At 40.0% G+C, this 26686-nt stretch overlaps 2 protein-coding genes across 11 annotated transcripts in view; both read right to left on the bottom strand.

The window, feature by feature from the left end:
• Positions 1–1673: 1673 nt before the first annotated feature.
• Positions 1674–26584, bottom strand: LOC104693464 (phospholipid scramblase 1). Of its 7 annotated transcripts, XM_039556943.1 has the most exons (10): positions 12989–13122; positions 11102–11251; positions 10397–10428; positions 9529–9609; positions 7845–8002; positions 6777–6819; positions 5487–5707; positions 4528–4689; positions 3322–3483; positions 1674–2128 (listed from the first exon to the last, which is right to left on the bottom strand). In XM_039556943.1, exons 3-10 carry the CDS (start codon positions 10401–10403, stop codon positions 2099–2101), a joined length of 864 nt encoding a protein of 287 aa, XP_039412877.1. In that variant the 5' UTR covers positions 10404–10428; positions 11102–11251; positions 12989–13122; the 3' UTR covers positions 1674–2098. The 7 variants fall into 7 exon arrangements, with proteins under 7 accessions (XP_039412877.1, XP_019145457.1, XP_019145458.2 ...); XM_019289912.3 differs by lacking the exons at positions 11102–11251; positions 12989–13122 and adding an exon at positions 26515–26578; XM_019289913.3 differs by lacking the exons at positions 11102–11251; positions 12989–13122 and adding an exon at positions 26515–26578 and having other exon boundaries at positions 9541–9609.
• Positions 23019–26686, bottom strand: part of PLSCR5 (phospholipid scramblase family member 5) — a 75529-nt gene continuing 71861 nt past the window's right edge. For 3 of the 4 annotated variants that reach the window (XM_039556947.1, XM_039556949.1, XM_039556948.1), the window contains exon 12: positions 26519–26597. In XM_039556947.1, coding sequence (XP_039412881.1) covers positions 26559–26597 — 39 coding nt within the window. In that variant the 3' untranslated portion in view covers positions 26519–26558. Of the gene's footprint in view, positions 26441–26518; positions 26598–26686 lie in introns of those variants that run through there. The other variant, XM_019289917.3, reaches the window with a different exon arrangement.

Raw genomic sequence — 26686 nt, 5'->3', positions numbered from 1 at the left:
CTGGTTTCTAATACATCTAGCTTCTACTCCTAAATCAAGTAATCAGAAACTTTCAGCAGATTTTAGCAAGATTGGATTTCTGATATCTCATTAATAGCTGGTCAATAAAGCACAAAATATTTTTAAAATAATATTAAATTAATTCCCTAAGAGTAGTGTTGATGAATCAAAAATGCACCATATACAGTCCATATACAAGGAACGTTAGCAGCAGAAGCTAATTTAACAAGGAATAATATACAATTAAAAGACTTTCAGAACAGTCTGGACTGTTGTCCCAAGTTTGCACAATTCTTCAAACACCAAAGAGTATCCAGGTACACAGCAGTAATGGCATTTCTCTTTTCTTCTGCTTTTTGACTGGCCAGGAACAACCAACAAATTGAAAATACTGAACTAAAGGACTCTTAAGCAGGACTAGAATGCAACTGAAAATATTGGCAAGGAATTCTTCCCAAACCTGGATCCCAAGAACCATTCTGTGCATGTGCTTGTGTGCTGGGGTAAGCAATTGCAACTTATCCATTACTTAGACATTTAAATAAAATATCTATATAAAGCTATAAATGCTAAGAAATTGACCTGCCATTTCATGTGTCTGCTTTTGAAATGAAACTGTTCTGTTTACTCAGAACACTTGTTCTGTTTACTCTATGCCCTCAAAACAACAGACAGACTCACAATCTGTGAAAACCATGGACTAAATGAGAAGCACAGAGGACTGGAGAAATGGAAAAGTAACTAACCAGTTTTTCCTTGCCTCAGGTCACACTCATGCACAAAGCAATTACTAAAGGATTATTAAATAGAAGCAGGCACAGACAGTTGTATTTCCTGTCACCTCTACACTTCTGTTGGTGAACATACAAGCCTTAAGTTTCAAAATAGCCCAAATAAGGAAATTAGATCACACTTAGGAGGAATCATATTTGACAATATATTCATCACTAGACATGGCAGGTTGACCTTGGCTGGGTGCCAGGTGCCCACCAAGCTGCTCTATCCCTCCCCTTCCCAGATGGACAGAGGAGATACAATATTATGAGATGGAAAACCACTTGTAGGTTGAGATAATGCAGTTTACTAAAATGAAAGCAAAAGTTTGGGTGTGCACAAAGAGTGAAAAAAAGAAAAATTTTATTCTCTACTTCCCATCACCAGGTGATGTCCAGTCATTTCCCGGGAAGCAGGGCTTCAGCATGGAAGTGATTGCTTGGGAAGCCAAACACCGTAAAAAATGAATGCACCACCTTCCTCCTCCTTTTCTTATCTTTTATATCCGAGCTGATGTCATATGGTATGGAATGTCCCTTTGGTCAATTTGTGTCGGCTGGCCTGGTTGTGTCCCCTCCCAGGACCTTGCCCACCCCCAGCCTACTCAAGGCAGGAGGGAATGCTACAGAGACAGCACTGCTCAGCTGCAGCCAAAACACTGCTGAGTTATCAACACCTTTCCAGCTCCCAGTGCAAAGCACAGCTCTGTGAGGGCTGCTGCGGGGAAATGAACTCCAGCTCAGACAAACCCAATACACCAGAGTAATACAATTTTACAGTGGTTTCAGATGGTTCTGTTCAAATGCATTACTTTGCACTGAATGTATATATTTGATGTATTTGATAGGAAGATAGAAACAACAGAATGTGAACACCAAGGCAAAACTACCAAAGAAGAATACCCAGGAAAACATCAGTATCTCTTTATTATGCTTAGGTTATTACTAATATTGAATATAGAAGTAGTCTTCTTTTTTAGGAATCAAAGTATTATTATAGTAGCTACAAGTAACTACTACCATTAGTTACTTTAAAATTACAGAGTTCTTGGGGAAAAAAAGGTTGCTATATATTTCTCTAAATCACACTATTGATTTATACAGATAAAGAGTCCTTATTTGAATACTACAAATTATTTCACCAGATTAAAAAAATCTAAAAAAGACCATAAAGCTTTTAGCTTATAGAAATGTAACTATAACATGCACATTTCTCTTATTCTTACTGGAGCTCTGCAATTCATTGGAAAGTTGGGAGATCCATGTTCTTCTTCCTTCTATATAGAACCTCTAGATTTCATGACCAAACTCCTGCTCACTGATGCTTAATTATAATGCTCAAAAAACATGAAGTCCTAAGGAGATAAAAAAAAAGCAAACAAAACAAATAATTCTTAAATGTGGTTCTTAGTTCAGAGATCCCCTGGCTGCACTGCAAGATGTACACCTTCCTCTAAGAAACCTCAGAGGGTGAGAAGAAGGTACAGGCACATTTGCCATGCCCTCACCACCTGGATCTCTCAGAATGGGACACCCACAGAGACAGAAAGATGGTGAAAGACCAACATGGAAACTTTTAATTTATTACTAGCCAAAGCTGTGCTTCCTTTACTGAGGATTTCTGCCCTTTGTTCAATCTGACTCATTCCCTCTCATTTTACCTCAGACTGGTGTCCATCACAATAATGATTATTTTTAGTTTACAGGCGGGAGCTCCATTTCTGTGCCTGAAAGCCTGGGTTGCCCACACTTGCTAATGCTGCACTTGATACACTTGGTAGCACAGGAACACACACGCAGCTAAACAAAACCTTGTCCAGGCACAGGGCTGTCAGAGGCTGGTGAGACCTTTCCAAACTCAAGGTGCTTCACATGCCCCTTTCCTGCCCCTCTGCAGCCCAGCAAGCACAGAAGCAGAGCATGTTTTGAAAAGGTACCTTGATGCAGAATTGCACAGACAGGTGGAAACAGTGTTGCACACTGCTGTTAAAGAGGAAAGTGAGCTGCACTGCACTGCTGACAGCCTGAGTGCCGCTGAGAAGTGCTCTGACAAGTTCTTAGCCTCCACAGTAGTCCCTCCATTTGGAAATTACTGCTCTGAGAGCATTGATCCTGCTCACTCAGTGCTTCTCATGCTTCCAAGGACAGCCGGGAGGCAGTGGCTGCAGCATTCAGCTGTCCACCAGTCCAGCGGGCTGCTTAGGCTTTGGATGGGTCTCTTGACTATTGCTGAGCTGTATTTTTCTGGTTTCACATCCATAAACTTGCTTTCATCTGCTAATGAGTCTGTAAGAGGTCTTCCCTTTTCCCTTTTTCAGTCCCACCAAATATGAAATTTCTTAAATACAATTAGCGCTTTATATAGTCTAGAATAAGCTTACTGTCTAAAATAATTCTGTGTTGCCTTCTGTGGTCATTTTTACACACAGAAGTTCACAAGCTGTCACCCACTTGAAGGAACTCAAAACCGACTCCTTTACCAGCACAATTTAAACACATAGATGAAGAACTTAGTTTATATTCATGTATTAGTGGATAAGTGACTTACAATAAGGAAGCAAGCACCAATCATGACAGCTTTCATTTTCACATCAAGGTCCATTGGGAATGAGATTCCAAAGTTATCTGTGTCTGTAAACATTTCCTGCACAAGCCCAGTCCACTGCTTAGAAATCTTCCCAACAGTAGAAGTCTCATCCACAGACTTCACCTATAGGTTAACATAAAATTTTTAAAAAGCATCATCAAACCTGGCATTCATAATATTCCCAAATCCATTAAAAAGCTTCAGACTGTTATTTGAATTAATACAGTTATTGACTGCAAGGGTTTGTACCAAAAGGCAATCAGACTATCAGAAAGTCGGTCTTAAGTATTAGAGCCATGAACTTGATTCTGAACTGACTGGGAAGTTCAATTCCTTGATGGTGCTGGGATACAGCACCCACATGCACACAGTCGGCTGAAAGTGCTGTCTTTTGGGCAAGAGAGTGAATTAGTTTCTCCTGCCATGTATCAGGAGCTGCTCAAGTGAAAATTAAACAAATTACATTCTTCTGGTCAAAAGCAGAGATTAGCCCTGTGGCAACATTATGTTTTCTAAAGTTAGATCCAATCTTCCGGGTCACGTGAAAGACTAGTTTCCAAAATAAACGATACAAATTTGCTGTAGTAACTATTTGCAACATCATTTTAAACATTAAATTGTAGCCTAGGATATCTTCTACATAATGTCCACAAAAACACTGTTGCATTAATCAATATTATTTTAAAAGGAAAGTTGTAACTCTTCAGTCATTCAACTCGGTATTTCAGGTCTAAATTATGTTAATTTACTAGTTCATCTAATGATTGTTAAATGATTAAAGAACTGGCTGTAGGAAGTCATTTTAATAAATACCTGATATAGCTGACTATATTTTTCTTAGAGCCTGGCGTAACAGATTCAAAAAGATTTTGCTGCTAAATATTTTAATTGATTTAAATTAACAGGGAATTATTCTCAGTGATCACTGAGGAGTGGCTTTAACACATCATTTCTGGAAGTTTGTCTGGTTTATCTAGAGTAATTTAGGTATCTAGAGAAGTGATTTGATTACACCAGCATTAAAAGATGATGTAGCAATTACCTAATATACTTAACATTACTTAATATATACTATAGTTCAGCTGACAGGTAGTAAGTCAAGAAACAAGCTAATATCAAACTACTATCTGAAAACAGATACATGCAAACAATTTTTACATTGCCTACCTCAAAATTAACATCCTCACAACACCTGCACACAACACATGGGCCAGTAATTTTCAGTATATCCATTCTTTTCTCATCTTGAATGGTAAACTTTGGCAGGCAGACATGCCAGTTCTGGACAACATAACCAATTGTTTTTCCTGGAGGTGCCTGGACTTCCAGCTTCACGGGAAAAAGAAAATCTTCAAGTGAATGTTCATTCTTCCATATGCTTTTGAAACAAAACCCACACCATACAAATGAAACACAGCTTATTTTTCTGCAACAGTTTGGCCTTTCAGTGCGTTTTTCTGTGAGTGTTTTCAGAAGACTACACTCAGATTGCAGACCTCTTATTCAACTTTTGCCTTCAAGAAAACAGTAAGAGACTCCTCAGGCTGTGGAGCACACAAACTATGCATCTACAATATAAAGCTCAAAATTCAGTGAAAGAAAGGCAGTGAGCATCCCAAAAGCATTCGGTGAAGGCATTATGGAGTGCTGCTACTGCAAATGCCTCAGCAGGAGCTATGAGTAGTCTCAGAAGTTGCATCATTCCAGAATTAGGTTAATATGAAAAAAACCTCATGATCTCCTGTGTTGAATGTCACTATAGCTTTCAGAGCTGTAAAATGAAAACTCTAGCTGTTATTTTATGAAAACCGTTGCCTTACTCTTCCATACCAAGTCCATCTCCAGTGCAGATTTCAGCACCAGCCACAAGCTCTCTCACAGGCTGTTCAATCAGCTTTTTCATTACTGCAGTCAGAATTGGCCAGTGAGTCCAAGTGTTGCAGCACACTTGCTTCTTCCTAGACCAAGGACCTCATCCACAAATCCCACAGATCTCTCTTCCCACACCTTACTGGAAAAACTTGACTCGCTTCACCTCACCTCCTGATTCAAGACAACCCCACCTTAAAACTGCACTGGAGGTCCCTGTCCCACGAGAAGGAAGGCAGTGAGAGGCAGCAACTCACCTCCTGTAAACAGCAGGGGCAGCAGCACATGGAACAGCGGAGAGGTCTCTGCAGCGTTATCACCTCGTGGCCCAGGTTGTCTGTAATCCGGATGGTGAAGGGCCGTGATGGCCCACAGCAATTCCTGGTAAGGCAGTCTGTGTCCTCTGCTGCAAAGTACACCCTTTGCCCCAGTGCATTCTTGAGTTCATATTTGTTGTTTACTTCAAGGCCAGTCACAACTGAAAAACAGGAAAAAACCTTCTAAATTCCTAGGAGTGTTTGATCAGACACTCCCTGCTAACTCTGCAGCTGTCCTTTGGGAAGACAAGCCTTGCTCAAAGTCTGTCAGAGGCAGCTGCTGGCAAGAGGAAATGACAGGAAAGGACTCTCAAGCAGTGAAGACTGATGGAGAAGTTCAGAGAGAAGAATCCATGACGAACAAGGACATGCAGAAAGAGCACAGAGATTCCCATTAGTCCCCAGTGTGCTGCCTGAGCAAGCACCACCATTACCAATAACACAGCAGGGAACATTCTCAGGGAAGAACTGAATGGATGTTAAAGAGAGTTGTGAATTTGGGGGTGAAGACAGAAAAGGGCACAAATACATTCAGAATAAGAAAGCCATGAAAAACCTCAGGCAAGATTTACAGCAGCACACATCAAAAGCAACAACAGCCAGGACAGAAATTTTAATTGGTTTCTATAACAAATGAAAGCGCTCTTTTAAATTTTAGAAAGAACTGAAAAGAAAAATGTAGCAGCAACATTAGGGGTCAGCTGGGATGTATGGTCCATTTTATTTCTTCTATTTGAAAGACACTGATAATATAAACTTGGATATTCTTAAAGCACAGGATGAGGGGAGCAGAAGAAAAGCTATTCAGTGTACTAAAACAGCAGGATTGCCTGTAAACGGGATCAAAGCCACGTGCCAGTCCATGGAATTAGGTGGGATATGACAGGACAGAAAATAAGAACTTTAATAAGGAAGAGAGGAGAGTAGGAATCATAGTTAACAGGTAACATTGGAAATGTGTGACTTCATCCATAATTAGCTACGTATCAACTATAGCACCTATAACCAAGATTATTCAGTTGCATTGCTGTGTATCTTTTGGTATATAGAACCCATAGAAAATCTTCCCTTCTATTTTCTCCTTCCTCTCTTCCATGACTTCTGCAGGAATTGAGACAGGTAACAGAGGAAAGAAGGACAAAGGTGGTGACCACCTTAAAAACACAGCATCAAAGAAAGTCTAAACTTTATTGTTCTTGGGATTATTAGACTTAAATACTTTGTACTTACTCTCAAGAAGTTCAAGTTGCTGATGAATTAAAACCTGGTCAATCTGCTCATGGTTGAAGAATTAAACAGAATAAACAGTTAACAAGTCGCAAGACAAAATGTACTTTTAAGAACTGCTGCTGTTTCATTTTAGGATAAAAATGTATTGATCAATACACTGTCCAGAGGCAGATTATCTACCAGTTAAGCTATGAAAATAGGTCACTCCCCTCCTGTCCTCTGCCAGTTTAGCAGAAGAGTGTTCCAGAGCACTGGAGCTGATGGGGGGAGCTGAAGCCAAACTGGTCTGGTTACAAGTGCACAGGGCTAATGTTCACATGTTCCTTTCAGGACTCAGAGCCTGACAGAGCTCTGACATCATGTCCCAGAGCCTCCATACAGACAAAAGCACGAAATGGAGACATTTTAGAGCAGAAGCTCAGTTACTTCTCAGCTCTGAGGGAAATTCAGGGGGAAATCAGCCTCTCCTCACCAGTACTTCTTTTTTTCTTTTGCCTTTTTTTTTTTTTTCCCAGCAGTTTGAAAAACTGGAAGCAATACATCAGTATTAATCTTTCCAGTGCTGAGATGAACCGTATTTTATGGTACAAAGACATATTCAGTAATGTGGAAACAATTCTTATTTTGCTATTAGCATTCTCTATGCTGTAAAAGTCTTATTTGCACCTCTACTAACAATATTGAGGTGTAAAGAAAGCATCATGTGGAAAATTAAGTGCCTCTAATGTACTACAGTTGACAATATTATAGGTATTTATTCTACACACCTTGACAAATGGCATTACATCTCACAAACAGTACTTTCAGAAATGGGAAGGATGTATGATAGCCCTGTGTCCCTCATCCTTTAGCATCCTATTTGGCAGGAAAGTACTCATGAACAAGTGCTACACCTGTAACAGATATCTCTGCATTCAGATGTTACAAAAGGCTTCACTTAGCAGCCCACAAGCAGCAACCCTTGCAGCTGCAACACAGCCAGATGCTTTATTTAGCTATTTCATGGATGCAGGCTGCTTCCCAGAGCAGAATACCTGATCTCTGGGGAAGGAGGAAGGGTGCAGGTACCTGTGTGAGGTATTCCAAGCCAGGAGGGCAGTTGGGAATAGAAGGAGGAATAGGCATCCAAAATGCCCTGTCCATGGTGGGCTGATTCTGGACAGGTGGAACAACAAATCCACCTGGGACTCCCATGGGCTGTGCCTGGAATCCATAGTTCCCTGCACCTGTGACATTTAGTACGGTAAGAGAGATATAGTTATGAAAGTTAGATATTGGAAAAGAATTGTCCCACAAATCTTCAAAAGAGTAATTTATTCACTATTTGAACTATGGACATCCTTATCCCTTATATATTTCAGTTATGAATACAATAACTTTCAGGAAGGGAGTTACACTGCCATGAGAGGTTCTGATGCCTCAGACAAAACCAAACCAAATAAATAAATAAATGCATCATTCTTGAATACAGAAGAAATTTCATTCACACAAGAGAGTCAATTCAAAAAACAGAAATAAATAAATAAAGTGTATTTCTAACTAGAGAAGACAGAATACTTTAAATTACATGAAAAGCATTGGCATTTACACAAGCTGTCAGTTAAGTAAATGAGAAATTTTAAGATAAAGTTTTCCTGGAATTACACCTTCTACTTTTGTGAAAGGAAATGTCCTTTTAGCAAAAGTCATCTATAGTTTTCAAACCAGATGACTTGTGGACCTACAGACCATACCAGCTCAGCACCAAATTTCACATCACATTACAACAAATGGACCACTGCACATGAAAGATCAGGCTGTAACCATAAGCAGGCCTGTACCTCAGGTCCTGTAAACAGCTGTGGCTTAAAACTCATAGGTGGCCACATCGCCCACCCCAGAGAAGAATCCACCCTTTGGGAATTCAAAATCACTTTTATGTCTGAGCACGGGCTTTGCACTCAATCTACCTACTGCTATTGTGTGCAAGTGCATGCACATACAATTACTCAAAGTAACAATGCTCCTGCAACCTCCATGGCACAAGCAATGAGTGCTCATTGCCCACTTTACTTACAAGTTTGCAAGTTTACTTTACAAACCTCAGAGTGCCTTGTGCCAAGATGCACAGGCCTTAACTTATGAACAGCGCAGTAACTTAGGCCAAACATTTTGCTTTTTACCTCTGACTTATGCTTTGAGCCTGATTTTTAGATATTTATTGTGATTTGGATCTTCAGAAAGCAGTCACTGCCAGAATGAGAGATGCTGTTCAGGAGTGCTGCACTTTGAAGTGGAGCAGGAAATGAGACAGGACAGAGCAAGTGAGGGAAAATGTAAGGTATGACCACCTGCAAAGTAAAGCAACAGAGCATGAAACAGGAAGAGAATACACACAGAACTGCAAGAGGAAAACAATTCTTTCTTCAGTTCTGGATTTCTAAAGAAAAATAAAGTGAAATACTGAAATAACATGATAATTAAAAAATCTGATCATCCGTAAAAACCTGCCACACATTACTTGCAATCAGTAACACCTCCTAGCAAACTCCCCACAGTGACCACCAAGGAACACCTGATATTTTTAACTCCTACCACTATTGGTACTGCTCAACATGGAGCACCCAAAAAGAAAGAAATTACTTTTCAGCAAAACAGACATTAAAAGGAACTCTATAGAATTAATAGCAGAAAAGTAAATCAGAGATGATCCCCCTTGTACCACATATTCCCTGTGCTTATTTCCTAATGGTGTCACAGATCTGTAACCTACCTTCCCACCTACCTTGGTATGTCCCAGGGACCTGCTGTGGGGAGCCATAGGGCATTCCAGGTGCTGTGGCAGGTTGAGGTCCTGGAAGAATGGGACATACACACTGAGTATGGATCATTTCCTCCTACCCTGCGTGGAAGATCCCCAGCACTGCCTCCTTTTCCAGAGTACACACAGAACGAAACTAGAGAGCTGTTTTCTGTACAGCAAAAATATACATCAAGATCGTATTTACGAACAATGTATGTATTAAACATCAGTAAAACTTAATGGAGTTCTGGTCCTTAAAGCACAGAAAAAAGGCAGGTACTGCACAGGATGTCATGAAGAGGTCACAGAATCATTCAGCTTGGAAAGGACGTACTGAGATCATCTAGTCCAAGCCCTGCTCTAACAGGGTCAGTTCACTCTGCCTGGACCAAAGACGTCTTTGTTCATTGCTATGTAGGAAGAGGCTTGAATTCAAAGCATTGCCAGGAACTGACAGTCTGCCCTCCAGAACATGGCAACGAGCCATTCCCCTCTGTGTAAAACCTTTTCTCCCAACTTCTTTGACTAATGCTACACCAGCAGATGGAGAGGGTTATGGATTTAAAAACATTTACCAGCTTCAGTTTGTAAGCAGAAATAACATGAATTTCAAGGTTACTAATTTAATTTTTTTACTGAACTTCAGAAATCAAGATCTGAAAATGTAAGCTCTATGTTTTGTAAAATATTCCAATTTTAAAATGTAAATAATTTCAGCTTAAAACATTCATACATATTTCATATAATTAGAAGGTAAGCTAATAGCTAAGCTAATATTGCTTGAATATGCTGTCTTTGATGTTAGCAAAAGTTGACATTTTGGTTATATTTCACTCACCTTGCATTGTCGTAAATCTTCTTGTAGTTTTTCTGCAAAAGAACATTTTTATCTCATGATTTTTTAAATATATAATTTCACACAAGAGCTATTCAGTTCTCTATTATTGATAAAAGATATTTGCCTCTCTAAACTGTAGGGGAAAGCTAAATTACAAATACAAGGTAAAATAACCTTAAATATCTCAGCTTCCATCTAGGCTACGTCTCCACCACCACATAAGTCTGAATTTTCTATGCCTGCATTCATGCTTTAAGTATCCTGAAATCATCCTCAACTCAGAGGAACGCATTGGGATGTGCAAGACTCCACTGCACAGCCATTTGGAAACATCCTGTAATTCAGATTAACAGTTTACTGCAGTAATTTAAGGGCAGCTGGTTCAGTGTATTGATGTTGACCACAAAACCTGCTCGGGTAAACCCTGGAGCAGCCATGTAGCCATGCTACCACCTACTCAGTTCTTTAAGCTATGCCACTTCTCTAGTGCTACTATTAAATATCACATATCCAGTTTTTGCCTTCACAGGATAACAAAGGGTGGTTGCTGAAAGGAATTAAAAAAAAAAAAAAAAAAAGAAAGAAAACAAACCCCAAACAACACAGCCCACAAAAAAAAAAAAGGAACCCCCCCCCCCAAAAAAAAAAACCAAAAAACCCCAAAAAACAACCACCCACCACAAAACCAAAAAAACCCCAACTTACTGATACCAGCATAAACCTTGAGAGTTATTTCTTTCTCTGGGGTAAGGAGTGAAGCAAGACAACAGCAACAGATCCGAAACAGTCAGGAGATCCAAGAGTGAAAGTGTAAAAAAGAATGGTGTAGGCTCTCCTTTTTAAGAGTATTGAAAGCTTTAAAATAAAAAATAAACCTAGTTGTTCTTTAAAAATAATCCAGTTCAAGTTAAATTACCAATAGATTTTGTCTTTTATGATTCTTCTAACTACTTCAGTTCAGTGAAGATGGTTATTCAAAACTGGGAAGGGAAATGAAACTGAAAGCAATCCCTTCCTGTTTTTCACTCTTTGAGTAAAAGCAGGTCTCACAGGGTGATGTCTATGTTTCTGGGCTGTCATGGAACTAATTCACTCTCCAAATCCTACAGAACATCCTCTTTAAGAGCAGCTGGTTCAGTTGCTCTTAAACATTCCTTTTTTAATATACATTTTCTTCTGCTTTACTAACTCTACTAATAAAATCACCATCCTTTTTCACATACTTTAATTGGATTCTGGTCATAGGGTAGTATGTAGAATGTAGTAGGGTAAAATGTAGTCCCTGTATGCAGGAATTACCACAAACTATAGAAGAATAAAAAATGTTAATTAAACTAGCAAAAGATCAGCTTATACTGTGAGATGTTCCAGCTACGTCAACTTCAGCAAAATACTGAGAATTACAACTAAGCCCTTTAATAAAGGGAGAGTAGAGACAGAACGATATGATTTATTTAAAAGAAAGGCTTTGTAGTAGTCCAGAATCTTCCATTGTCCCTAGAACCACACATACAAGCCTGTACAGTCTAGGATTTAGAAAGGGTTGATACGCTCTATAGTAAAAAAGCAATAAAGATTTTACAAAGTTCAGCCCTCATTTCATCCCTAGATAGTTCCTTTTTTTATGAATGTCCATGTTTCTTTTCAGTCACTTTCTCATTTTCAGAACTACGTAACACAGCTACATGTCCCTCACCCTGATGCATGTCACTAGATATCCTGCAAGTAAGTCAGACATGTCATAATTATGTCAACTATAGAGCTTCTGCTTTTTATCAGAAAAACAGAATACTAGCGTGACAAGTAGTTTCATTTCTTATCCATCTCACTAAAGTGCCAAGAGCATATTAATGTAAGCCCCCCAGCACAAACATGCTTAGTGCCATATAAACAACAAGCCAGGCCCTTTCCAAGACATTGTAATATTAAAAAAACAAGAAACCAAATAGCCAGGAGGCATGCATTATTTCCCCTTTGTGGCTTTTTCTTTTTTGACGTTGCATTATATTAGACTATTCAGCCACTGGATTTTAACCTTGACTGCTGGAGAAACAGTATGCTTAAAGATCAACTAGTTGATCTAATTAAACAGTTTATTATTGTCTAATGTTAACAAAACATTATTCAGAGAAGGAATTTTTTTTTTTTTTTTTTTTTTTTTTTTTTTTTTTTTTTTTTTTTGTTCTGATGCAGTAGGGTACCCTGTCCCCTTATACTGCCTTTTCTCCTGAGACCTGGGAGTGCCAGCACCTGGCAGCCGCACAGCCAGCTCACACGCAGAGTATCAGCCTCGCTCAGACGAGGGGACATCAGCGCTAATGCCGCTCTGCTCTGCTGGGGACAGGACCGCGGCTGCCAGAACCAACCTGCGGCGGCTGCCGCCTCCCTCCTCGAGCGGGGCTCTCCCGGGACAGCCCGGCCATCAGCACCTCCCCTTAATCCACTCTCTGCAAGCGAGTTATTTCTCTAAAGAGATATATTCTAACTTAACCCGCACTCCCCACCCGGAAAACGTGGGGCTTCTCCTCGTCAGGCCCCTGCCACAGCCCCGCCGGTCATTAGGCACCCCTGTGAGGAAAACGCCGGGGATACCTGACAGCACCGCCTGGAAGGAATCCTGGTCGTTAAGGACGCTTAAAGCCCCAGCAGCCGCATGTGCCGTTCCCAAGCCGCGGCTCCGCTGTCCGCCGTGCCCCCGCCGTGCCCGTGCCCCGCCGTGCCCGTGCCCCGCCGTGCCCTTCGGGAACACCCAGCGCTGCGGGGCGCGGAGCGAGAGCAGGGCGGGGCTGCGGGCAGGAAACTGCTGCTGCCAGCCCTGCCGAGAAACACCGGCATTTCCAAAGCTTTGCTCTTCGTGACATTTACCTTTTTCATTTCATCCATGCCCATTCAGTCCTTTTTAAATTAATTAATTAATTAATTAATTTCTACTTTTTAGTTACAGGCCATCAGGTTACACTCAGGTGATAACGCCAAGTTCTATGTCCACCCTGAAAGGAGAATAAATGTATTTGGAACAATTTTACCTTGCTTGTTAAGGCAGGACCTCAGGGGAAATAATATATTTACATGGACTCCGTAGTTACAGGAACAAGAAAATACAATACTGAATTGTTTGGGAAACAAAAGACTTGGAGCCAGTTGGCTCACTCCCTGATTAACAGCTCTCATGAACAGATCTTCTGCACCCTCTTCTGTACATTCACATACATCAGACTCGAGCTGCTGGTGTCCACGTATGCCTCTTCAAAGGAAACTGTATTTCATGTAAATCACACAAATCTGATCACAGTAACTGGGTGCATGCACGAAAACCAAGACTGGGGACTCAATCTGAATCCTTAACAAAGAGAACAAATTAAGCGCAGGTTACCTTGTAGCTTTACATACTTTGTAGTCTTTGTCTTCTACCTCCCAAAATAAGCTCTCCATTTCAATACTGAATTTTCCATAAACAAAATCAAACCAAAAAAACCCCAAACTATTATTCTAGCCCTGCACTGGATTTCACCTAAACACCAGATAGGACAGGGATTTGGGGATTTTATTTTGCTTGTTTCCTCAGGTACAGAAGAATCTAATCTAAAGCTGACTAGCATTTTCCCACACACCTGCACTGAATCCACTAAGAGGATTAGTAACAGACACCAAGAAACAGGTTTTAAACATCTCTTAAGAAACAGGTATAGAATTTTTTGACATGGCTGGGAAATTAGAAATACATGGCAGTTTTTGATACCACCCTTCTTTTTTAAAGCAATATAGCATAGTTATATTTAGCTTGGTTCAGACTCATACACTGAAATTCAAATTGTATTGCCCAGAAAACATGACTTTTTGACATAGGGACGCATGTTAGTTCTTAGATGAGAATATCATTGTCCTATCAAAGAGAACAAAGATAGCAGCATATCTCTTCCTTTCAGGCATCTATCAGTAGAAAAAAAAAACTCAATTCACCTGCAGTGGTAGAAAAAAAAGATGCTGTGATTCACAAAATACTAAGTAATTTATCAGTCTTGCCCATATCAAATAATGTTCCAGTTCTTTTCTTGTCCAGCTAGGATCACTGATGTTGTAACTGACAGTCAGTGCTTTTCTGTTAGATCAGGGGGTTGAAATGGTCAATACCTTTTTATTTTCTCCAGTGAGCAGATTTAACCAGCAGGGGAATGCCTAAAACATTTAGAAAAGAAGTTGGAATTTTTTCAAGAGAAATAAGAAAATGATCATGCTCCTAGAATTTATTCTTTTAAGCCCATTTACCTGAAAAGAAACATTAATTGTAGATTCTTGACCCCATTTTCTAGGTATGTTGCTTATGGTCTGTATATTCAGAACATTACTTTCCACTGCTTTAACTTCTCATGCTCCTGACATTGACTCATCTGATCCTGTGGTGCCCAATACCAGAAGTGGGACCAGTTCCTCCACCAGCTTCTCACACAGAGGTGTCCAGTAACCTGGAGCTGACAAAAGCAGCTCTCATCTTCCTTGCTAACATCACCTAACCAGCTCCTTTTCCCTCAGTGCTCAGGCAGTACATCTGTGTGAGGGGACATGGGAGGAAGTTCACTCAAGGCTGTACATGAGAGCAAACAGCCTTTGTGCACCTCAAACTCTGTTTAACCGCATTTAACCTCAGGAACAGCACTGTTTGCACTACTAAAGGAAATAAAAGTGGTTACTGGGGGGGTTGCTTTCTGTGCCTGTGGACACAATCCCACAAAAGACTCTCTTCTCCAGTGTTTGTGATCTGGAAAGCAAACCTGGAACAGCAAGCAGACATGGGAGATGCAGATAAAGATAAGCTGAGAGTAGTTGTTGTCTTAATAGAAAAGACATAGGATGTGAGGTTTGAGGCACAAACTTGAGGGGGCTACCAGGAAATAAATTAAAAGAAAGAACAAAAGAAAAAGGAGGAACAGAGAAAGAAAGAAGGAACAAAGGAAAAGAAGACTCCTCCTGTGGCAGGGCAGGAAAAACTCCTCAGCTGCACCAGCTGGAGCCCCAGCCATGGGGTACAGGTTTTTATCTGGTGTTTCCCATCCTTCACTTGTGCACATTTTGGGAAAAACTTTAATTGTAACAAATAGTGTTCAAGTCTTGGGAATTCCTTTAGCTGACAGTACTTAGTCCTGTATTGATGTGTGCAAGTGGTTATCCTAGCCTTAAAGACTGTGGGCCTCAGCAATGCTGCTGAGGTGATTTAAATACACAGAAGATTCAGCAGAACATTTAGCATGTATGTATGAGTTTGGGGAAAGGTAACGAGTCTGAAGTAGTTACATAGATTTAAACTCATCTGTTCTCTAGCTGCAGTGCATGCACTAGGCAGAGAGATCCCTCATGCCCTATGCTGCAAATAAAAGTGATTCCACTTTCTAATACTGAAATTACAGCATTTGTTTTACTCCGGACTTTTGATGACAAAGTGATAATTACCTGATACAATTTTAACAATATTTAGAACTTGCTTGGAGAGTTGAGATTTTAAAAGACTGCCCCCAACCTAACTATTCAAATTTAAGGAATCTTATCCAGAATAATTTCCTTTTTTTTGCATTTATACTACGTCATACCCAAACTAGTAGTGGTTTTGAAAGCAGATAGGCAAATAACCTAATGTTCCAATACGCAAAATCTACATTTTAATACAGCATGATGAGTCTAGTATGAGCCCACCACCAGTGTGACAGACATAATGTACATGCAGTAAAAGGCAGCTTAAATCCAAACATTTTAAAAAGTAGATAAATTGCTATTCTTAGTATTAGCATTATTTCTTTGATGTGGAACTAGGGCAAATGGATTCCATCCTGCTAGCATTTGACAGGCACCCTGAGCCTCAGTGTAGCTCTCATTTTGTTGTGGTAGTTAGGCCTTCACTAATTTAATAAAATATGTATTCATGAAGCCAGAAGAAGCAGCTAACACATCATCTCTGTATTAAAGATTTGTAATTTTGTAATTGTAAAATTGTAAATTGTAAACAGTACTGTTCACATATTTGATTTCATTTAACAATATCAAATCAGTCATCAAGCCTGCAGTCTAACAAATGAGGTTTAGGTTCTCCTTTGAGAGGGAAACCAGGTGAACATGGGTTTAGTGTTGTAATGTCCTAGCTAATTCAGCATCCAGATAGCAGCAGTGGACAGTTAAGAGTTCCAAACCACATAAAGTAGCATTCCTTATATTTTTACATATCCTGAGGAGCAACATGTCCCCCTGGGCTGTCACTAACAATCATGATAATCACTTACAGAAGAAAAGCAATTCATGCAGAGAGCTGTCAGCCATCACCATCAGTCTTTCCTCAAGAATACAAGGGGAAAACAACTGAACAACAATGGAACCCATACCCCACATTTGGTTTTGCTACTAAATGTCTTTGTGCCAAAGGACTTTCTTTCTCAGACTGAGGAGGCTAAATAAAGTTTTACGGCTGCCAGTCATACAAGGTTTTGAATGTCAGCACTGTAGATGAACTGCCATAAGCCACTCTGCAGTCAGAAAATGGGATATTGGGAGGAAAAGAACAAGTTGACATAAAGAAACAGCCCATTACAGTTTCCAGAATTTAGGATTAACAGTGGTACCAACAGTTTAAAATGCAGCTTGTGCAAATCCTGTTTTCTGCTAAAGAGATATTGCTACTCCAAATAGATACTTACAGGGAATATTTTCCTAGGCATGACTTGTTCCTAAAACGTATAAATAATACCGGCATAATTAATGAAATACACCAAAAAATCAAGTCAGGACAATTCCACCCCAGCCAGACATCCAGCTCTGTATGTCAAGGCTGGCACTCTGAATTCCCAGGCTGCTCAGTTATCTGTGTTTGGTTTTTTTTTGGGGGGGAAGGAGGGGTTTGAAGGTTTTTGCAAAGCCAAGTTTTTTCATTTAAGCACTGTTGCAGGTGACACTGAATCATACAGCAGCAGTGATGTGCTAGTGGTCCTTGAACTCTCCCTGCCTTTCTCCAGTGCCTCTTCTCACAAGCACATTCCGTGTGTGGGTGGGGTTCACTGGCCAAACTTCTCTAGAGCCAATATTGCTGCACCACTGTAGACCTGGAATCATATGAAGCAGTTGTATCAGGACACCACGGGCCTCGAGATGACGTTCCCCTTTGAAAACGTACATGAAACAAGGAAGCCTGGAAGCAGCAGCCCTTTGCCGTGGTGCACAGGGTACCTCTGACTCCAGGGCAGGAGTCCCCCTCTGCTCCCTTTGCCCACTGTCTGTAGCCCCTCCTCACCAGACACACCTCTTTGAGCACAGCAAAGAATGTAACGCAGCACCCAGGCCCACACCTGCTTCCATTTAGGGTATCGTAATCTTTTGGACACTAGCATTGCATTTGAATTCAGCAGCATGAAAAAATGCCTCTTAAACTTATGTTCTTGATTAGGCACCCTTGGTTTGTCTGGGAGCTGCTGATAAAGGAGAAGCTGGGTTTCATTGTGCTGTGATATACACTGGCACTTCTTTTATCAACATTAGGACAAATAGAGCAATACCGATACACAGAACCAGGCTGAGGAGAGGATGTTATTAAAACCAATGAAGTCCAAGTTAATGCATTTCATAACAGACTCGTCTGATAAAAACGTACTGGGACCTTGAGGCTTCCGTTAATTAAGAAGATAATTAAAAAGTTGTAAATGTAGAAGGACTACTAGATCTGCAAGAGTTTATGAGGTGAATTTATAGCTCAATTAAGAATGAAAACTGAGGAAGCCCAACACCAGGCACTGCTTCTCACAAAGACAGCTGGGGGATTTGGGGAGGTTTGGAAGTTGGAGAGGAGAAAACATTGGAAAAGGAAAGTATTTTCATCAGATATAAACCCTGTTCTCTATTAAGACCTAGTCACCAATGTCAGGTACTGTAAACTCTTACCTAATACTGATCACCTGGGATGTGGAATAATCACATATGAAGAAATTGCTCATCAAAGCAATGGCCTCACGCTCAGGCCAGGGCCATTTCCCAGAAATCCTTAGCACAGCTTTCAGGAGGTTCACATTTAGTCCTATTATTTCCTAAATCAAGTTTTACAGATTTGTTACTCCCAGCCCAGAAGGTTTTTCTCCCTGGTTGCTGTATCATGTGGTATTATAAATTGTATTTCCCATCTGAGTCAATTTTTTAGCGTAATTGAGCTGCTGGTTGTTACTGATAAGGTTGTTACAGATGCCCTCTCCTCTCTTCCCCTCTCCCCTTAACCACGTCTCTGCTGGCACAGCAGCAGCAGGATGCATCCACGCTGCCTGTGCTGATGGGAACTCCCAGCCAGGCTGCAGTTTCCCTTCCAGCTGTGACAGGTTTGCCATGTGCTGCCAGAGGACACCGTCCCATGGACACACTCCAGGAGCCAGCCCTGCTCAGATACTCCTGCACTGCTGCAGGACCAAGTTTTGTGACCATGGCCCCCTGATCCTGAGAGGTCCAACACCCTGCACTTGCAGCTTCTCCAAGTTGGATGGGATAAGGTGGCTGACAACGTCTATGCAGGGATGCTCCGCAAGTTTCTGGAACCAGTATGTTCCTGAAGCAGGTTTTCAAAATTGAAGTAAAAGTCTTTTTCACACTGGTATTTACAATTATTCTATGTGATTCTCTTTCAGTGATCTTTCCCAGAATTTCAGGGCATGTGATTTCTGCCCAATTAGATCTATATTAGCATTATTCAGTTTTCTATGGCTTGAGAACACGTTTTACAACATTTCTAGTTATTCTCTGTGAACTAATAATATAAAATACTTGCTGTTAAAGTTGCCTACAATTACACTGGACTCATCTGACAGAAGGCCTTATGACCAGATCCAAAACCTAAGGTTTGTTTTATCAGGCTTTCAATGAAGCCCTGGGGTTTTAGTGCTTCACTGAGGTGCTGGAACTCTAAACCCTACTACATCAGCCAAGACTGCACTTAAGATGACATTGCTTCATAAATGAGACACTGAACAAAACTATTTACAAAATTTAATATCTGGGGATGGTATGGGAAGAGAGAGGAATCTGACACTTTTAGAATTTTTTTTTTTACTACATCTGCAATGATATATGTGCTTCAGGAAAGACTTCTACATCTTTTTTTTTTGTAATTGTTTGAGATTAAAAAGTTCACCAAGAAAGCTAACACATATTTGTAGTAATAAATATATATGGGGCTAAGTACATCAACGCTGCATGAGGCATTTTGCATCTCTGCAGATTTTCTTACACTTTTTTTTCTCTCAATCATCTCTTATCAGTGATATTCCTGAAGTACAAGAAAAAAGAACATTAAAGCTTGAACAGATCAGCAATGCAGTAAAGAATTATGACTTCACCAAGCAGGTGCTTATTTTGTAGCAAAGATCCATTGCTCTTTTCCACTGAGAATATATTTTTAAAGACCATATTAGACTTCACATCTGATTGAAAACATTCATTTGCTCTTAGAAATATCTTATTCTCCCCGCGTCCTCCTCCACCCCATGCTAATTTTGTTCCTATACTCTTTCCTTAGCTCATGTTACCCTGATTTTGCAGGGATTTGTTTCCATCAGACTCTTCCCAAGCTCCATAACCATTTATCCCTTCCCTTTTGACAGGGGCAAGGGTCTGACCCAGCGTGTGACAGTTCAACTAAAACCTCATGTTCAATGATACCACTCAAACACCGTACTGGCAAGAGAGAACTGCAGAAGACCACAGTAGTTGAAATAAACCATTTTATGGGACTGTTTCAAATGAGCATGTCAGTCAGGTCATGCATGTATCTTTTTTATGCCCCAGCCGTATAACCACACTTCTCTAAGACAACAGCAGGTTGTATGGAAGTCCAAAGCACAAACTTATTGGAGGAGGTAAGTTCATCTGTTGAAAAAACACAAACCATGAACAAAACACCTGGTCCCACTGGTTCCAATCACTGCAGCTAAAAGCAGTTTCACCTTACTGAAGTTTTTGTGGCTCACATGCACGTGCTTTATTTAGGTGCTACACCTGCTGGCACAGATGATCTTGGCGTATCAATTGGTGTTTCTGTGTTCTTACTAAGCAAAGTATTTGCCAAAGGCACGCTGCCTGTTTGCACAAGGGCTTCTCTCTACAGTCCTGCCTAGATTTAGTGTCCCATCCTTATTTTATTGCCCTGAAACTTTCACATCATCTCACTCACTGTGTGCAGTTATTGAGCAAAGCACAAAGTAAATGCAACCAACCATTAGCCTGGTCCAAAATTCACCCAAGATTCCACAAGCAAACCATAAATGACTAAGAAAAGACTTATGAAGCAATACTGGATCTTGACACGTGGACTGTGATATTTCCTTTAGGGCTTTGGGTAACATGTTCTAGTGAAAAGTGTCCCTGTCCATGGCAGGGAGGTGGAACTAAGTGATATTTAAGGTCTCTTCCAATCCAGACCATTCTGTGATCTGAAAAGGTGAAAAGGTGAAAAGGTGGGGGGGGGAGGGGGGGGGAGGAGGCAGAAAGAAAAAATGCCCAGGGTCATTTCTAGATAGAAACAGGTATTTCTCAATAGAGCAATGTCTGCAACAGAAGCTTGCAGGACTTTTTGTGATTTTGTTGTTGTTTTGTATGGGTTTTTCTAATACAAAACATCACCAATGTAAATAGAGCACTTACCTAATGCGACTGGAACAGAGAAAAACAAGTCCTTCAAATGAGTATCTTAAAGTGCAAAAGCACATCAAGTTAATCAGTCCTGACGAAATAACTTTCAGGCAATTTTCCCTTCAATACTCACCCAGATGTCAGAATAAAAACATTTTTACACATATTATGAATGGCCTACAGAAACTTAAACATGGAAAATTTGTCACGTGAGCTTCTGTGTTTTCCAGTCTAACATATCTAAAGTGCAACTTCCCTTGTAGGGGACGGAGAAGAGCACTAATCTGTCAGCATTTACTCTGACTTTAGATAAACAAGCAGCAGAATTATTAAGGTTGCTCAAGTAAGTGGGGATTTTCCTCCCAATTACAATTTTATGTGAGAACTTGTATGTCTTATCAACTTCTTTTACTACAGTTTTTCAAGGATTAAACCTGCAAGGTGCTGGGCTGTTTAGAAATAAGAGCCCACGAAGTGCTCACTTAGCTTTAAGCACTTCTGCAGTCTGCATGCTTATCTGCTTGCCAATATCCAGATTTAAGGATATTCTGGCCAGAGACCACATAATAAGAAATACACAAAACTGAACCTGCAGCCTCAGAAAGCATTGAAGTTAGATCTATATAAGATTGCTTCACTTATTTATTCCTCATGAAGCATGATACTAAATGAAGGATAGATTTACTCCATGTAACACAGCAAATAAACTTATGCCAAAATCAAGACTGACAAAGCAGCTTTGTGAGTAGCTGTGCTGCAGTTTTGTACCCAGTTGCAGGACTCCACACTGGAAACAGAGCCCACCAACATGGACCTCAGTGTGTGTCTCCATGGACTATGAGACCTGATGTTGGGTGTATTGTGTACTCCCCTGTACATTAATACAGTAAACTTTCAGGTAGGTCTGCTGGGTATGAGCACAAGAGGTCAGGCCTCTGAGTCCTACTGCAATGCTGTAGTAACTATGTTTACACTTCCTTTCCAGAAGAAAATTAAAGTGAGAAGAGAGGTGAGAAGTCTCTGTACTGTTTTTGCAAAGAGAGACCGGAGATAAGACCTAATTGCGAACTGAGATCAATTTTCAACATTGATCTTTTGTGCTTTTGCAAGAATACTAAGAAATACATAAGAAAGCAGAAAGCTGTATCTGTCCTGGGTTGTCTCATTCAAAAGTAATTATTATTACCTTCAAGATTATTTTGTTCACTTCACTTCAGAGGACTGAAGTAGTAAAATGCTGACAAATCATGGATAAGATGTTGTCTTGTGGCAAGGACTAAGAGAATTCTTGAATTATGATTTCATGTTAAGTAAGCTATTCCTAAGCGAGATGAAGTTTAGAAAAAGATCTAGGATTTTAGAAAAAAAAAACACATAGCCCACAAAGAAACCCAAATCTCCTTTCAGAATATATGGGGTAATTTTCCCTAACGAGCTGAAGTGGTTTTTGCCTCCTAAGGGAGACATTTTAAGTCAAGAAAAAAGCACATCAAAACACCTAAAGTTGATCTTTGAATTAAACTAGGATTTATGATTCTAACATAGAACATACCATTCTAATTGAAAAGAAATCAATACAACTAAGATGAGCATCAGGAGGAGGAAATTTCATCTTTTTTTTTCTAAACAGTTTCACTCAGACAACTCTATTAGAAAATGTGCATTTTGGATCATTTCCTAATCCTAAAACAAATAACCAAATTGACACAAAAAGAGTTTTTCAATACACACAGCAAAGTCTACAAAGAGAAATACCCTTTTTCATTCACCAAATTATCAGACAACCAAACAATCTCAGAACTTACAGAGACTGTGTCTTCACTCTTACAGGAAGTGTCTGATCTTCCCACGGACAAACCAGCTCCTCCCCACATGCTGGTGTCACCTGGGTTTGTGGCACAACAGGGGATTTCCATCTCTCTGCCCCAGTACAGCACATAGTGATAGACCATCATTACATGACCTTTTTCCCACAGAAACCTACATTTCTACGGACACCAGTACACAGCAATCTCCTTTACACATGGCACTTTATGTTTCTGCAGAAGGTAAGAAGTGTCCTGGAGCTGGGGCTACTCCTTTGTCCATCTGCAGAAGCTGGAGAGATGCTTCAGGTGCAAAAAGTAGGCTGGGTGATGACCAGAGGAGCTCACTTTGTGGTAGATTGTATTCTGCCCATGCTCTGACCGGATCTCATGAAACAACCAGTAATTCAGCTGTGAATACAGGCAATAAACATAACCCAGTATCATATGGCAGAGGTTTAATATCAGACACAGAAAATAAAGTCCTTCAGTTAAGAGTAGAATTTAATTAGAGGTTAAAGGTATGTTGAACTTTAATCAGCGTCCTGGGTATAGCTTATGATGTGTGCAAAGGTAAATATAATGAGCTGTTGCTGCCATCTACTGAACACAAGGAGTGTGAACTACACAGATTTACAGTTTGGCTACTGATCAAAAATATTTGCTTGGCCGCATTAAGTAAAATTTCTGTTTCATTAGAGCAATCATGTTTCTTTCTAGATGATATCCAGGACATGAATTTGCTTCAGAAAATACCTGTAACCCTTTGGGGGATTCTGAATTCTTCTTTGGAGAGCCACTCCTAGCCCATGGGGGAACCGTGAAAGGTGAGCATATATAGCTCCCATAACATGAAACACATTGCTATTAACAAGAAAGAGTTAAATTAGAGCTGCAGGTTGTTAAGATCTTAGAACACACTGGCTCTTCTATAGCAATATCATCCAGAACTCCATGAACTCTGCTGAGAATGGATACTTGCCCTTGTGTGGCAGCCGTGGTTTAGATGAAGAACCTCCCAGCTGGAAAAGTGCTGGCACTGGTCTTGGGGTGACTTTATGATGTGTATCCCCTATTGCTGCTCCCTGCCCAGAAATTAATTTCCAAATTTGCCCAAACCAGCACAGCACTGAATTTCTACCAGGATGCTGAAGGGTGGAACAGAGGTAAGCACGCTGCCGAGGGAGTTCTAAGCAGCAAGAGTCATCCCAACTCCACTGCTTGTTTTACCCAAGGGATAACCCTGTTCTTGTATGTCCCAGAAGCTGCCTCTCAGTGTAAACAGAGGCATTCAAACATACTCGTATACGTACACATTTTACAGCAAAAAACCTTGTATTAACACACAAAACAGCAACAAAGACACTAAGTGTGAGGAATCCAGTATTATCATCTGGCTGCAATTCATTAAAAAAATATATGCACATATTGCTTACCTACAAGGTATATACATAGACACTCACAGCCAAATTCAGCCCTGCAGGTAAATAAAACCTTATTTTGTGTTGACTTCAATGAGGTCGGACGCATTTGCTTCAGAGATGTCTTTGGCTTTTAAAGGGCCACAAGAAGACTGGAAATTGCAGAAGGGAAGTGGGAGATAGGTGAGGATCCTGCTGATCTTACAGGCACTGAATACAGTCAAGCATTCAGACACACACAGCTCAACAACAGTGCACAAGAGCCAAGATAATGGGCTACAATAACAGTGACTGCTGTCTAAGATGGCAAAGGGATTTAAAGAGAAAAAAAAAAAAAGTCTGGTTCTTTTACTGAGTCTACAGTCAGGAGTGCAGGAGCTGAGTTTAACAGAACGACACCAGTGTGAGATCAGCGAGAATAGCAAAAAGTATCCTGTATTCCTCTGCAAATTCCTGAATTTCCACACGAGGGAGCTTCTTGCCCACGAAGCTCACAGGGTGCTTCCTCCTGGGAAAGGTGGCAGCAGTGGCTCTCTGTGAGCTCCCAACTCGTGCAGCCTGATTGCACTGCTGCGAGTCACAGTGAGAGCCAGTAGTGAAATGGTTAACAGATAATGATGATTGTCAGAGCTTGTTAACCACAATTATTTTCAAGACATATGTAAATCTGTATAAATACCTAAGTGTGGTATATAATCTAAAACATACTGTTTAAATCTACAAGCATTCCTGAGTTAATTTCACTATAGGAACGTTAGTTGCAACTTCCTGACTTCACTGTGTTTGAATTCATATCCACGAACATTAATTTAAAATTAGTCTAAATATTTGTTGAGAATTAATCACCTGATAAATTTAGCTCTTTTTCATTTTTATGAATTATTCATTATCTCCTCTCTTTCCGTTGATGTGTTGGTTGTTTGCAAGAACTGAATTACTGGTTGACAGTAAAAAAAAAAAAAAAAAAAATATCTCCAGCATTTTTAGTGATTTGAAAAATGTTCCCCTTAGAAACTTGACTGGTGACTATGAGACAATTTGGTTTGCCACCAATATTTTATGGTACTGGTTTGCTTCTTGAAGGACCTGCTGAAGTTTTTGAGAGGCATAAGCAAGTTCATAGAGCAAACACTTTGCAAAAACAGCAAAAAAAACTGGTTTTGTCCTGCATATATACAGTTCCTACGAAGGAAGTTTGTATTAGCGAAAGCCTGTTTGTGGGAATGTTTGGGAACAGTATGATGACGTGTGACTGCAGGAATGAACAGCTGTGTAAAACTGCTGAACTACAAAAAGCTCCTTCTGCGCAGTCATCATAGAAAATACTTGAGCTTGCCAAAGGAAAAGAGTAATTCTGTTCTAGGATGGCCATTAGCAAGTCTGAATGAAAAATTATCAGCCACCAGATATTACAAAGAGGAACAAACCTTTCAAGGAAAGCCTTGAGTAGATGGCAGCAAAGATCCTTAACACTGCATAGTACAAAGGGAAGTGATTTGTGAGCCCCTAGCATACAGAGGACAATTTCTCAAACTTTATCTATGGCCTGCCTTTAGTGGGAATAGTGGAATACCAGATTTTCTGAATAAAGCTTACCTTCCCAAGTCTAGGGCTGGAAGCTGAATTTCTGGCTGCCACTCATTAAAACAATCTTTGTCACAAAATTAATTTACTAGCAAATGTAACTTCCCTTCTTCCACTCAGTGAAACAGGTAACATCTTGATCTTCCCATTGGGTATGTCTTTATATTTGCTACTTTCAGTATCAGTTTGCTACTGTTAATTAAATAACAAATCAGAAAATTACTTCTAAAATTATAAAAAAGCAAAAGCCCCAGAACACACCCTCATGTGGTTAGTAGCTGGTACCACCACTTGCAAAACATCAAAGGCTTCTCTAAACATAGACTTTCATCAGTGATGCTGCAAGCTTTCATCTAATCTTTCATGATTTCCCATGCAGGAACATCAAAAGAGAAAGAAGAGAATAGCACTGTTCCAAAGCAATGGTGCTCTGTGTGAAAATTATGTGTTAAGCTACAGCACATATAAAATGTAAGTGGGAAATTATTATTTACATGAGACATATTTTAATAAACATAATCATTAGCTCCCTGTCTTTTCCTATAAGGAACAAGGATTTTTGCAGTTCAAAATCATGTCCAAAGCTCAAGTGATTTCTGGAAGAAAATGAAAAAGAATTAGAAATGTGTAAGTCTTCAAAGCAAGAAGATCAACTTATGTTCATTTTTACCTACTGAAACACATTCTGCATATTTCATTGTTTCTGTCATCTTGTTATAATCCATCCAAAGAGTTTTCAAAGAACATTAAGTCCTACAAATAAACAAACTGTGAATTAGATATGGAAGGCACAAAAATGCAACAATTACTATCAAAAGTCTTACTTGTAGGCTTTTGTTACA

Source organism: Corvus cornix, chromosome 9 (genome assembly GCF_000738735.6).
Source record: "Corvus cornix cornix isolate S_Up_H32 chromosome 9, ASM73873v5, whole genome shotgun sequence".
In the NCBI taxonomy this organism is placed as follows: domain Eukaryota; kingdom Metazoa; phylum Chordata; class Aves; order Passeriformes; family Corvidae; genus Corvus; species Corvus cornix.
Note: the sequence above shows the minus strand (reverse complement) of the source record. Positions and strands in the feature narration are given on the sequence as shown.